The sequence below is a fragment of the Gouania willdenowi genome, chromosome 21, assembly GCF_900634775.1.
Source record: "Gouania willdenowi chromosome 21, fGouWil2.1, whole genome shotgun sequence".
Taxonomy (NCBI): domain Eukaryota; kingdom Metazoa; phylum Chordata; class Actinopteri; order Blenniiformes; family Gobiesocidae; genus Gouania; species Gouania willdenowi.
This window is the reverse complement of record NC_041064.1, coordinates 33765089-33778504: the sequence shown is the minus strand read 5'-3', so window position 1 is coordinate 33778504 and position 13416 is coordinate 33765089. Positions and strand designations below refer to the sequence as shown.

The 13416-nt window shown below is 36.3% G+C and overlaps 1 protein-coding gene across 15 annotated transcripts in view; it reads right to left on the bottom strand.

Annotated features, from left to right (window-relative positions):
• Nucleotides 1-3220: 3220 nt before the first annotated feature.
• LOC114454637 (peripheral plasma membrane protein CASK-like) overlaps nucleotides 3221-13416 on the bottom strand; it is a 126815-nt gene continuing 116619 nt past the window's right edge. For 7 of the 15 annotated variants that reach the window (XM_028435208.1, XM_028435211.1, XM_028435215.1 and 4 more), the window contains 5 exons: nucleotides 11382-11462; nucleotides 9637-9717; nucleotides 7736-7938; nucleotides 7584-7667; nucleotides 3221-4014 (listed from right to left, as the gene is read on the bottom strand). In XM_028435208.1, coding sequence (XP_028291009.1) covers nucleotides 3838-4014; nucleotides 7584-7667; nucleotides 7736-7938; nucleotides 9637-9717; nucleotides 11382-11462 — 626 coding nt within the window. In that variant the 3' untranslated portion in view covers nucleotides 3221-3837. The remainder of the gene's footprint in view (nucleotides 4015-7583; nucleotides 7668-7735; nucleotides 7939-9636; nucleotides 9718-11381; nucleotides 11463-13416) is intronic. The other 8 variants (XM_028435216.1, XM_028435221.1, XM_028435218.1 and 5 more) reach the window with 3 other exon arrangements.

The following is a 13416-nucleotide window of genomic DNA, read 5'->3' as shown; positions in this document are numbered from 1 at the left end:
AGTCACATATATGCACCCCCCCCCCCAAAAAAAAAAAAAAAATCGATGCATACCCTCCTCACTAAATTGGCCATATCTCAAAAATGATTCATCCAATTAAACTAAAAATATTCAGTCCTGTATCATCATCTCAAAGTGCTTTTCACAGGTGTTGAAATATAAAATAATTCCTTTGACACCAAAGTGTACGTTAGCGTGAGCTGCTGTTTCTCTGTCCGCTCTGTTTCATTTATGTCATCATCATCATCATCATCATCATCATCATCATCATCCTCATCATCATCATCATCATCATCATCATCATCATCAGACTCCTGATGTGCAGTCAGGCATCGACCTGGAAAAAACAACAAGGACTGGATTAGTCTGACATGAATTAAAAATCTATCTCTCACACCCTGGAACAGATGTTTTACTGCTTTCTGGTGCCCATTGTTTGAAAAAAGCCGATGTAGAATCATATTGTAAGACAGACATGGGCAACTGGTGGCCCGGGGGCCACATACCAAGGGCCCCTTGGTCTAATTTTATGAGGGCCACCAAAATAAACGTACAAAATGACAGAAAAATACACAAAAGAAAAGCAAGAATACATTAAAAAAAATACAAAGATTTATAACATTGCAGGAAAATACTCCATAAACACATAAAACTACTACAAAAATGAACAAAATGACAACAGTAATACACAAAATTATTCCAAATAACACCAAACAAGAAGAAAAATACAAAAAGTTACTCATAAGAATATACTAAATTACAGGAAATGACAACAAACAAGCAAAACAACAACAGAAATACACATATTTTAATACATATTGTATCTTTTTTTTTAATGAACAATGAAAATGTCTTTAACAAGAATCTGCAAGTATATGTTTCCATCACTGTTTACAGTCAAACATTTTGATGCACTGTGGGCTCAATTTTTGATGAATCATAAATGTATTTGGATGGTTTGTGTAGAACCGTCTGAAGATGAGCTGTAGAACAGTTTGGCTTTGATTGAGCAAACATTTTGGGAAGGGATGCATTTAATACGTTTTACATTTTTTTGATGAAAACAGAGCAATAGTAAAAAAAATTGTGTTGTGGCTACATTTTAGTGAAAGTTGTAAATTTGAAGCACAAATGGTTGATTTGTTATGGATTTCTAAAATGTTCTTTAGAGGTTTGTTGTCACGCCACCTTTAGGACTATTGGACCTTTGTGCCAAATGTGATGATTGTTTGTGCAAGAAAGTAGGATTTCCTCAGAAGAAGAAGAACAATCGTGATAACAATAGTTTCCTGTCAGCTAGGCTGCCTGGCCTCTGGTAAAATAGACCCAAGTCTGAAATATGAAAATGAAAGAATAAAAACATCTACTTATCCATATTTTAATATGATGTCCATGGCTTAAAATGAACACTTATATTAGTCAGAATACGGACATAGCTAAGAAGAAGTGAATTGCTTCATTATTGAATAAAATACTCACCTGTCGATTCAGTTTTCACGCCTCACACATGTCGCCTTCTATGTCCTCGTCTACGTCATGGTACTTCATATTTTTCACACGACCACAGATTAAAAAAAAGGAGATTTCACAACCTTATCTTATGATTGGAAGACTAAAACCTAAAGACAGAACTGTAACATCTGATGTCAAAATGAGCACTTGCACTCACCTTGAACCTGTCTTGTATTTGTTATTCTTGAACAAATGTTACTACGTTTCACTGTAAAAAGATAATTAATCCTTAAAGTGATTTACCAAATTAAATAAATAAAAATAATAAAGGGTCAAACTCGAGATGAAATTAAAGCTGCAAGCAGTGATAAACGGGCCCTCGACACCACACGCATGTCGGAACGTGGCGCACGTTGGTATGTTGCATGTCGGAGTGTGGCAGAAATGTTAAAGTAACTTTATCACAAACTTTTCCGGCAATGTTCTGTGCAACTATAATGCCTACGATTTCCTTTTACTAATAGGTGGCGGCGCTATGACTATCAATGATGGTTGAGCATACGAATGAAAGGTAATTAGCATCTACTTAGCTCTACAAACTCTTAATAACTTCCATAATTGTAGCACATTGTCCAAGCCAACATGATGCTAAGAGGAATATTTCAATCTATAAAGATTAAACTTTATTGTCAATATTGTTTTATAACACAACCACATAACCATGTATGTTTAAAATTAAACCTTGGGGCGGTGTTTAGATCAGTGGGTTGAGCGCCCGCCCCATGTACAGAGGCTATAGTTCCTCACCTGCAGCGGGTCCAGGTTCGATTCCCGGCCTGGGACCCTCTCCTGCGTGTCATTCCCTGCTCTCTCTGACCCCCTTCCTGTCAAGCAACTGTCATATAAAGGCCACTAGAGCCAAAAAAATCCTTTAAAAAAAAAAAAAAAAAAATTAAACCTTGAATGTATGAAGTACTTTAACAGTGCAGTGTTGGATGCAAGACGTATATTTATACATGGTCATTAAATTCATTCCAGTGGTGGGGTGGATAGGTCATCATTAGTGTGTGAGATGACGTCATCAGTTCTACCTCCACAGTGATGTCATCAGTGCCAGCTGGGAGCAATTACATTTCAAAAAGCCAATTTTCAAGGGGGCACTATTGAGTCATTTTGCCATTCACATGTGTAACTCCCCCAAAATATCAAATTAATATAAGTTCAAATTTTCATGAGAATTTGAACGTGTTTAGTCCCTCAAAAATGCGATAACTTTTTGTAATAATAAAAATGACTTGCATTACAATAGGGTCCTACTTAGTCCTCAGACCCTAAATATGTTTGTCAGATAATTTTTCACCATTAACCTTTTCTACCACAGCTCCTTCTCCGAAAATCACATACCCGTAACTAATAACGGTTCTTCTAATCTTCTACATGACCTACAGATAATTTTTTTTCAGATTGAAGTAGGACCCGTAGTAGTTACAGGTGATGTGAAGTTATGGAAATATATGATACTCAGTGACAATAAATGATGTTTTAAATATAGAAATCTGTAGTCCACCAAAAAAAAAACCCCAGAGAGATTTACATCAAATATAAAGCCAATCCTCAATAGGGAAGGCTACAAAGCAGAAGTAATTCTACTAAGTTTGGTACTAATGTGCCTAATCCATGTGTTTGTACCTGAATGTGCACATCATAATTTAGATTAAAAAAGATTAACCAGGATTCCCACGTTGTTGGTTAACAAGAAACCACAGCAGACAAAAATCCAGACTTTTATTAGTTCTTTTTAAAACAAACACACGCACACCGTTTAGCGTCGCTCTACAAATCTGTGGTTTAGAAACACGATGCAGGATGTGCATAGAGGCGTCCAGCTCCGTCTGTCCAACTTTGGCTGTTTTTTACACTCAAACAGCTGGAATGTGATCGTTCCATATCCGTGCGTTTCTTTTCCTTCTCGGAGATTTAGAGGAACATGAGGGGGGTCTTGGGGGTGGGGGGGGGCACCAAAACGTTCTTCCTGGCAGAAGTCCACATGCACGACGACCTGGGTCTTTGAAAGACTTATTGAGTCACGGTAGGAGGGACAGAACCATGGTGACGAGTCAACGTGTGGATGGAATAACAGAGTTTAAAAAAGAGGGAGAAATGGATGTTTGTGTGCTTTTATTCCATTGGTTGAAGAGCTACGATGTGAGGTCTGTGTCTTTAGAACAAAACATGTAGAAGATGATGATGCTTCCTAGCTAGCACAGACAGGACAATATTCACGTTGGTTTTATTTTTTACAACACGAGGATCACGTGGTCTTTCTCCAGGTGGGTTCCCGTGGTTCCCTTCGTCCCGTTTGGATTCAGAACTTCCCCATCCTCGTCAGTAAACCCATGAGACAGGAATCCACTGAGTGCTGCTGCTCACCACCTCCACAGCCTCCTCCAGCAGCCGGATGGTCTCATCGATCTCATTATTGATGAGCGTCTGGTCGAAGTAGTGAGAGTAGGTTTTCTGCAGGATCTCAGACTCTTTCTGCAGCCGTTGGAGGGACTCGTCCTGGAAGTGGAGGAAGAGGAGAAGGATTAATGGACCACAACCAAGATCAAAGGAAAGCAGGAATAACAGTAAAACTCAATGACTTTTATAAATGTCACACTAACATACAACTCATAGTGCAGTGTGGGGTCAATGAGTTACAGTGACCAGCATTTTTCCAATTCCAATGATTTTTTATCCTCAGAAAGTCAATTACAAATACGTACTTAATTACTAAAGCTCAATTACAATTAATCACAATTACTGAGCCTGAAATAAATAACCTGATAAAAGTTAGCCTTCCTCTTGTGTTAGCTTTCTGTTAGCATCTCATATGATAACGGATCCTAAATCAGTTGTAAAATACACACAAAAAAAATCTATTGCTTATCCTGTTAGGCTTCTTAATCAATGAAAATATAGGTTTTAATACATCTGGGCCTTTTTTGTGTCAGTATAAACCTTGATTTATATGTTTTTTAAATGGTAAAATGTGGGAAAGCTTGATATTAAACATTTTAATAATTGTTAACTACATACAGTACAGTATGTGTAGAACTGTACATGGGATTGACATTTTTTATACAATTTTTATTGCAATTACAATTACAAAGTCAATTATCTAAAGTCAATTACAATTCAATTATGATTACAACAGCAACAGATTTTAAAAATTATAATTACACGATAATTGTGATTAATTATCAATTATGTACGCAAGAAATACCCAGATGTATTATATATAGAGAAATTTTTTAAGTATGCATGGTGGGCGCACCCTAGTCATACTCCCATGATGCACTGCGAGAGGAATGTAAAATGGTCCTGGGACAAGCTTCAAGCTAAAAGTCAAATATCACCATTTCAAAATAAAAGCATCTCTTCTTCTGTTTTTTTTTTTTTTAACCCTTTTTTAAATAGGGCTCTTATTTTGAAGTTAACAGGAAGTTTGTCAGTAGCACAATGGAGGGTCTCTGAAAATCTCTGAAATGAGTTTTATGGATGAAATGAGCACATGTTGATATTCTACTTGGTCACTTTCTCACTTAAAATGTTTTCAGAACTTTCAAAGTAAAGGTGGAGAATCAACAGAGATATTTATTATTTATCCTCAGTGTGATTCAGGCTTTTATTGTTGTAGATTCCAAATGTATCTTGGGAAACTTGGAAGTATACTCATTTGTAGTGTATAGTACGTTAGTGTGACATTACATCACAGCCCTAATCATTGTTCTTCCAGAGTTGCTAAGGTAACAACATGGAACTGGTTGCTGATATGGAGCATAGTATGAAGGTCCTTCACCGTCTCATAGGACAACAGCACACACACACACACACACACACACACACACACACACACACACACACACACATACACGCACACACAGTTTTTACTTACTGGGAGTGTTTGACACCACTTTGGCATCTGAGGGCGGAGCCAAAGAAACATGCAGCATGCAAAGATACACACGAGTGCAGAGGAAGATGAGACGCACGCACGCACGCACACGCACACGCACACACACACACACACACACACACACACCTCATAACATGTAGTGATCAATGAAAAGGGAAAGAAGAGTATGAGGTTTTTTTTTACAGGATAACACACCAATCAGCCATAATATCTATCTATAAAAGCAAGGAATCTCTGTCTGTCTGTCTGTCTGTCTGTCTGTCTGTCTGTCTGTGTGTTACTCAAATATCTCTGCGGATCAGGATCAGACTGACCTGAGAGTTTCAACATGGCTGCTGCTTGCTTTAAAGATGTGCAACGTCAGATTTGTTTGGACGCCCCACCCCCACGCACCCACCTCCTGAGTCGACGGACTAGGTGATGATGTCATCAGTCCTACCTCCACAGTGACGATGTCATCCCCATGTTCCAATGTTCTAATGTTCCAATGTGTTATAGAGAGATGTCATCAACCCTACCTCTTTTAAAAGCAAGGAATCTCTGTCTGTCTGTTGGTGTGTCTGTCTGTGTGTCTGTCTGTGTGTTAAAAGCACATTTAGATGGATATCTGTGTGTGTTCTAACCCAGACCTTGTCCTAAACATCCACACTACATAACTCACTCACACTTGCTGTCCCTCCTAGCAGTCTGGTCTGTTAGGGGAAGAATTGTGCAAATGTGCCTACTTGATTGGTTGGTAGCATTGCTGAGGTAAATTTAATTTTTCAATTACAATTATGTCTTCAATTATCCATGTTTAATTACAGGTCAATTATGATTATGATGACAGGCATTTTCCCAATTACAATTAAAATCTTTAATAAATAACGTTATATAACTTGAGCTTCCTCTTGTGTTAGCTTTCTGTTAGCATCTCTTATGATAATGGGTCAGTTCTGACCCATGTCTTAAATCAGCTGTAAAAGACACTAAAAACATTATTTATCATCTAATCATAAAATCATATTTTAATAATTACATATGAAATGAAAAATACCCAAAATTTATGTCAGAAACTCAGAAGATGACCCCAAAAAAACCAAAGAATTACTGAAAAAGTATAGAAAAAAAACACAAAAATGACTCCTACAACATAAAATGAGAGAAAAGCAAACAAAACAACAAGAAAAGTTCACAGAATGATTGAAAACTATTAAAAAAAACCAACAAAATACATAAAATGAATCCAAAAACACAAATGAAAACAGAAATGCACAAATTTACTCCCAAAACTGCACACAACATAACAAAAACAAACATAAAAAAATAGAAAATTCAAAAACACACAAAATGACAGAAAAATATCAAATATTTAGGACAAAATCTCAGAGGACGACCACAAAAATACATAAGTGAAAATGTATAGAAAACATAAAAAATACACAAAAATGACTCCTTCAACACAAATTAACCCCAATACTACACAAAATGAGAAAAAAAGTGTACAAAATGACAACAAAATACATCAAATGTCCAAAAACACAAATGAAAATCAGAATTTCTGATTCTGAAATACACAAATTGACTCCCAAAACTACACACAACACAACAAAAACACAAACAAATAAAGAAATACAGAATGACAACAAAAATACACAAAACGAGTGCAAAAACACAAGATAACAACAACAGAAAAACACATAAAACAACAAAATGACTTCAAAAACACAAGATAATTACAAAAATAACAATAAAACATACAAAACAATCACAAAAACCCTTTGTTGTGTTTTGTATTAATGTTCAGATGGGTTATTATTCTAAATGCTTACATGAATGTTCATAACGACACATTTTTGCTGTGATAAAACTTGCCCGTCTTTAGTGTAAGCCATAAAACTTCAACATCATTTCACAGGTTTGCGTTTAATTACATTGTAATTGACAGTTTTTATAGAATTTTCATGCCAAATACAAAGTCAATTATATGAACTCAATTACAGTTCAATTATGATTACAACAGCAACAGATTTTTAAATTACAATTACGATTATAATTACATAATAAGTGTAATTCATTATCAGTTACGCGATTACAACCCCAACCCTGGGTCCTAATATTATGGCTGACTGTTGTTTATGATGAAGGTGGCTCTGGTCCATGTTCAGTCCAGTCCTGGTTTGCCTCCTACCTCAGTGATTCCTGGTGTGATGGTCGGCGCGGCGATGAAAACCACGTAGGGGGCGAACTCGGCCGTCCTCAGAACCTTCAGAGCCTGAAGGAGGAGAAATAACGTTCACACACAAAGAGACAGAACATCCGATCGCATCCAACTGGTCCGACCTGCGGCTCCACGTCCAGGATGGCGACCAGGCCCTGCTGGTGGATCTTCAGGATGGTTTCCAGGCGCGTGCCGTACATGGCGTCCTCGTGGCTGCCGTACTCCAGGTACTCGTTGTTGCTGATGTCCTGCATCATCTGGTCGTGAGACACAAAGTAGTAGTTCTTCCCGTTCTCCTCTTCCTTCTTTGGAGGTCTGGTTGTATCTGCAGCAGGTACGGAACAGATCAGGTCACAGAGGGAAAACATTTATTACAGAAATGTGATCGTCCAATCAGAGGGCCATCAGAACGTCATCACAGGAAAGAACAATGGGTTTGTGTCATTTTCACATCATTTTGTATGTTTTTGGCGATTTTGTTGTCGTTTCATATGTCTCGAATCATTTTGTGTATTATTCCGTCATTCTGATGTTTTTTTTGCATTGTTGAAGTCATTTGTGTGTTTTTGTTTTTTATGGAGTCATTTTGTGTATTTTTTGGTTATTTTGTGCATTCCTTTAGTGTTTCATCTATTGTTTTTGTCAATTTGCGTGTTTTTGGAGCCGTTGTTGTTGTTGTTATGTATTTCTGTCATCAATCTGTGTATTTTTCTGTTATTTGCTCTAATTTTGATGTAATTCTGTGTATTTTTGGAGTTGCTTAATGTGCTATTTGAGCAAATGTGTGTATTTTTGCAGGCGTGTCCTAATCTGATATCAGCCAGAAAACAAATATCGGATTTTATCAAACTGCATCTAAAATCTCTGATATATATTATATTAATTCAATTGTAGAACATTGTAGATCTTATGTTGAAGTTTAAAATGTATGGAAGCAGTTGGTTAATAATAAATGGGTCAGTTTTTCTCATACCTACTGTTACTGACTATTGTTCTCTGAGTAACATCACATGATTAAGCCTTTTTCTAACATTCCACACTACAAAATAAGTAATAAAAGTAGGTATGATTCGTGCCGATATCGCATCGGATCAATATCGGCATCGGCCAGTACTTAGAGCTGCAATATCAGTACTGTATCAGAAGTGAAAAAGTTGTATCAGGACATCCCTATATTTTAGTAGTACTTTTGTCTGGAGTCATTTAGTGTAATTTTCTGTCATTTTGTGTTTTCCGTTGTCATATTTTGTATTGTTGGAGTCATTTCAGTGTTTTATCATCATTTATTGTGGTTTTATTGTTGTTTTGTGTATTTTTGAGTCATTTGTGTGTTTTGGAGTTATTTTAGGTATTTTTGAAGTTATATAATGTGCTATTTGAGCAAGTGTGTGTATTTTTGTAGTGGTTTTGTATGTTTGGAGTCATTTTGTGTATTTTTCTGTCATTTTGTGTGTTTTCTTATCGTTTTGTGTATTTTTTTTTAGCCATTTTGCATTTTTTTCAGTCCTTTTGTTGTGGGTTTTTGCATTTTTCGAGTCGGTCTGTTTTTGGAGCCATTTTGTGATTTTTTTTCTGTCATTTTTGTGTAATTTTGTTGTTGTATTTAGTCTTTAGTCGATGTCTGCATGTGGCCCTCAGGCTGCCATGTGTGGTTTAGCTGGTAAAGAGTAACTCTGTAGCTGTTAGATGGTTAATGGGTCTATGTTGACACATAATGGTAAAGCTCTGTTGATCTAACGTATGAAATCCTCTAATACTCCACTGATGCTTTATCAGACTTTTCTAAGCCTCTAAGTGTGACGTTTTAACATAAATTACATCCAAACAATCTGTAATAATGGTGATCAAACAATCACAGATCATTCTGTTTGTGTTAAATGGCTCGAAATAAACAAATAAATAAACAAATAAATAAACAAATAAATAAATAAATAAATAAATAAATAAATAAATAAATAAATAAATAAATAAATAAATAAATAAATAAATAGTGAGTTAAAGGTGGAGGAAATGATCTTCTTACGAGGGATGGGGTAGGCAAAGCGCTCTGGGTGTTTGGTTATCAGCGTGTTCTTGATGTGTCGTCTACCCACTCCATGAGCTCCTGCACAAAAGCACACACACACACACACACACACATTTTTTCCAGTATATGTGCAAAATGTCAGGCAGTTTCCATGTGGTGGTCACAGAAAATGTGCTAAATAATAGCATGATTTAACATTTACAAACATTTTGTACATCTGCAAACGTGAAAATACTGAATAAAATCACCACAGCAGCCAAAACAAAGTTAAATGTATAGAATATTTTTTAAAATATCATGTTGCAAACTCAAGGCCCAGGGGCCGAATCAGGAAGCAAAAATTATTTGTGTATTTTTCTGAAATTTTGTACATTTTGGGAGTCATTGTATGTGCTATTTGAGCAATTTTGGTGTATTTTTGTAGTCCTTTTGTACGTTTGGATTCACTTTGTGTATTTTTCTGTCATTTATTGTATTGTGGTCTTCGTTTTGTGCATCCAATTTGGCCCGCAGCAGAAAGCAAAAATTACCAACTAATTCCAAATTAATACACGATTTCAATGAAACTTCACAATATTAGCAGTGTTCACCTTTTTAATCTGAAATTGTTAAATTAACACTCAATTTTTTCGCCAATCCCTGCAATTTTGTTCCAACTATTCCACAAAATTTCCCCAAAGGGATTGATATCTGTCATGTTTCCGACTGTGCTTAAACATTACGACCCCCAGTGGACACATTAGGAATAACAGTTATTTTTACAGAATAATCACAGGTTGTTTCTGTCATTAATACAAACTAGTATAGTGCTCGTCAGAAGTGTGTATTCATATAGTGGGAGGAGCTTAAGTAGAGTGTGAATTCCCTGCTTTAATTTTATGGGACATGCACATGATAAATGTGTTTGTCTTTTTTTTTAATATTGTTGTCGTTTGGTGTATTTTTGTATCTTTCTGTTGTCTTTTTGTGCCTTTTTTTGTAGAATTATTTTGTTGCCATTCCAGTGTGATTCTGGAGTCATTTTGTGTATTTTTGTTGCTTTTTTGGTGTAGTTTTGTGCATTTCTGCTGTCATTCTGTGTATTTTTTGTATTAATATTTAGTTATTTTTTTTACTATTTTAATATTTTTGTGGTCGTTTGGTGTATTTTTCTGTAATGTATGTGTTTTGGAGTCATTTTGTGTGTTTTTGGAGCCTTTTTGTGTGTTTACAGTTATTTTGTCGGTTTTTGTTGTTTTGTCATTTTGTCTACTTTTTGTGTGCTGGATGCACACACTGGGACTATGTGCTAGCTGCTAAAAAAAATTTAAAAACAGCCAAAATGATGGATGCTCGGGTGCGCGCTCGGCTGTAGAGCACACACGTGACTATAACGTGACTACGGTGTGCGGTGATTGGCTGTAGTGCGCCACGTGACTAAAGGCTCCGGCACAATAATGAAATTAGTCGTTAAATGGACTATTTCAGTCCAAACAAATCCCACGTCGCACAGCTTTGAACCAAGCTGCAGATACGTAGAATAAATTAATAAATAAATATGATCTCTGTCTGTCCCTGAACACCACAGACACACAGACATTCCTTGCTTTAATAGAGATACCGCTGTGAGACAGGTTAGTTTTATCCTACTGATGACGTGTTGTTGCAATAGTAATTGTATGTAAATGTATAAATATAATGTTCACATGTATTAAAGGCTAGAAGGTGGGAGCTGATAAAGAACACATTTCAGGTAAACTGACCTAATAGAACCAACGTTTTCCTCTTAAAGGCTGGAAACTTCACCACCTCCTCGTACGTGACCAGATCTAGTTGATCAAACACTGAAAAGAGAAGATACCAAATGTTAGGATGGGGAGGAGTATGGATGGGAGAAACAGGGGGTCCTTGGAAAGGGACGGGAAGCGCTGGAATCTGCTGAAGAGAGAATGATAGGCTGAGGTGAGGAGCAGGAAAAAACTCTTACTTTGGACATCAATAACATCCAAAAAACATCAGTTTTTGTGTTGAATCATTGGCCACTGATTAGAAGAAATTAGTTTCCTCTGAGGATTTTTAATTAGCTTTTATATTTCCACAAAACTTAAATTTGTTGCATTTATTATAGGTTTAATAGCCTAAACTGGCATAAACCAGAGGCGTTTAGAGAGAGAGAGCAGCAACAACTCCGTTCACTCCAATCATCAGTTTGTAGGCGGGGCCTGTTATTCGTAAACGGATCGAGCTGAAATTTGCTATAGCTATAATCTATGGATGTGTACGCATCAACACTCTGAGCCCCATTTTTGATTTGGGGCCCCAAAAGAAAAAAAACAAAAAAAAAAACAAAAGTCGATTTCTCATTTATTTGTGAGTCAAATATTGTGACAGTTGGTGGGACCGAATCATTGGCACATACCAATACATGAATAGAGCTCATTACTCCGTATGTGCCACGGGGGCGCCAGGGGGTCCCAATTTTCATATGACTTCTCCGTTAATGCTCGTTGAATTGGACTGTAATTTGACATTCTATGAGCAGATGTCAAGAGCCTTTTGGAGACCCCTTTGAAAGAGGGAGGAACGGGGGCCCACCCCCTTTTCTGGTAATTTCTAAATTGATCAGAACATAGTCATGTGATATATCATTTAAAAAGCAATTCAACGTAGATTCCGATTTTACGTTGTGCAATTTGATTTGTTTTACTCGATGGAACCGAGTCATTTGACTGAATTCTTGGATACATGGTACGTGCTATTTGGCCTGGAGATGGTCCGCGGGCCCGGCCATAGTTCCCAGAGGTAAGCAGTTTATTATTGCACCACAATGGAGCTAGAGCGGAGTAGACAGTTTGTGATGCACTTTTGAACGGTAAGATGTTTAAATAATCATATTGGATATATTATTATTCTTATTATTATTTAAAACCATTAACGTGTGCATTAAAGCATGTGAGTGGTTTATTATCATATATATAGTATCATTATATACACATACATATGACGGTGTACTGTATAAATATTGTAAATCAATGCATTTGTTGACAACAAATGACCAAAAATCCTAGTTATGTCTCTTAGAACGTGACGGTCAAGCATTTGGAACTTCCGTTGTTGCAACTCTCTCTCTAAAGGACTCTGGCATAAACATATTGTTATCCTGCATGTTTTTCTTCTGAAGAAGAAATCCTACTTTCCATTCATGAACCATCTCCAAATTCCCTCAGCTGCAAAAACAGGACGATCTTCCTAAAGATGGCGCTACAGCAAACCTCTAATGTTCAACATTTTCAAAATTACAAATGTGCAAATTTCCCCAAAATAAAGAAAGTCTTGTACATTTAAAACAATCGCAAATTATGAAGTTCATCACTCTGTTTTTTTTTTTATTTTTTAACTATAAAACTTAGTGAATTTATCTCCTCCCACAATCTTTGCTCACTTAAAACCATCTCCAGACTAGCTACACAAACCATCCACAGAGATACAGATTTATATCTAAAATGTTTCCTACCCTGATTTAACGTGTTAATGGTAGCGTAACAAATACTTTCAAACTCTCAATAAATACATTTTCAATGTCCATTAAAAAAATACTCATATTTGAAGTCATTGGAGATGATGTTTGGAAAATATCACAATGTTATATTATACAGCATTCTCGAATAATTGAAGTCAATGCAAAAATGACATTTTAAACATCAGTTTTTCACATCTGGAGCCAATAAATCATTGTTAAAAACAAATGACCAACATTTCCATACGGTCTGGAAGCAATATGTGTATTTTTGTCTTGAT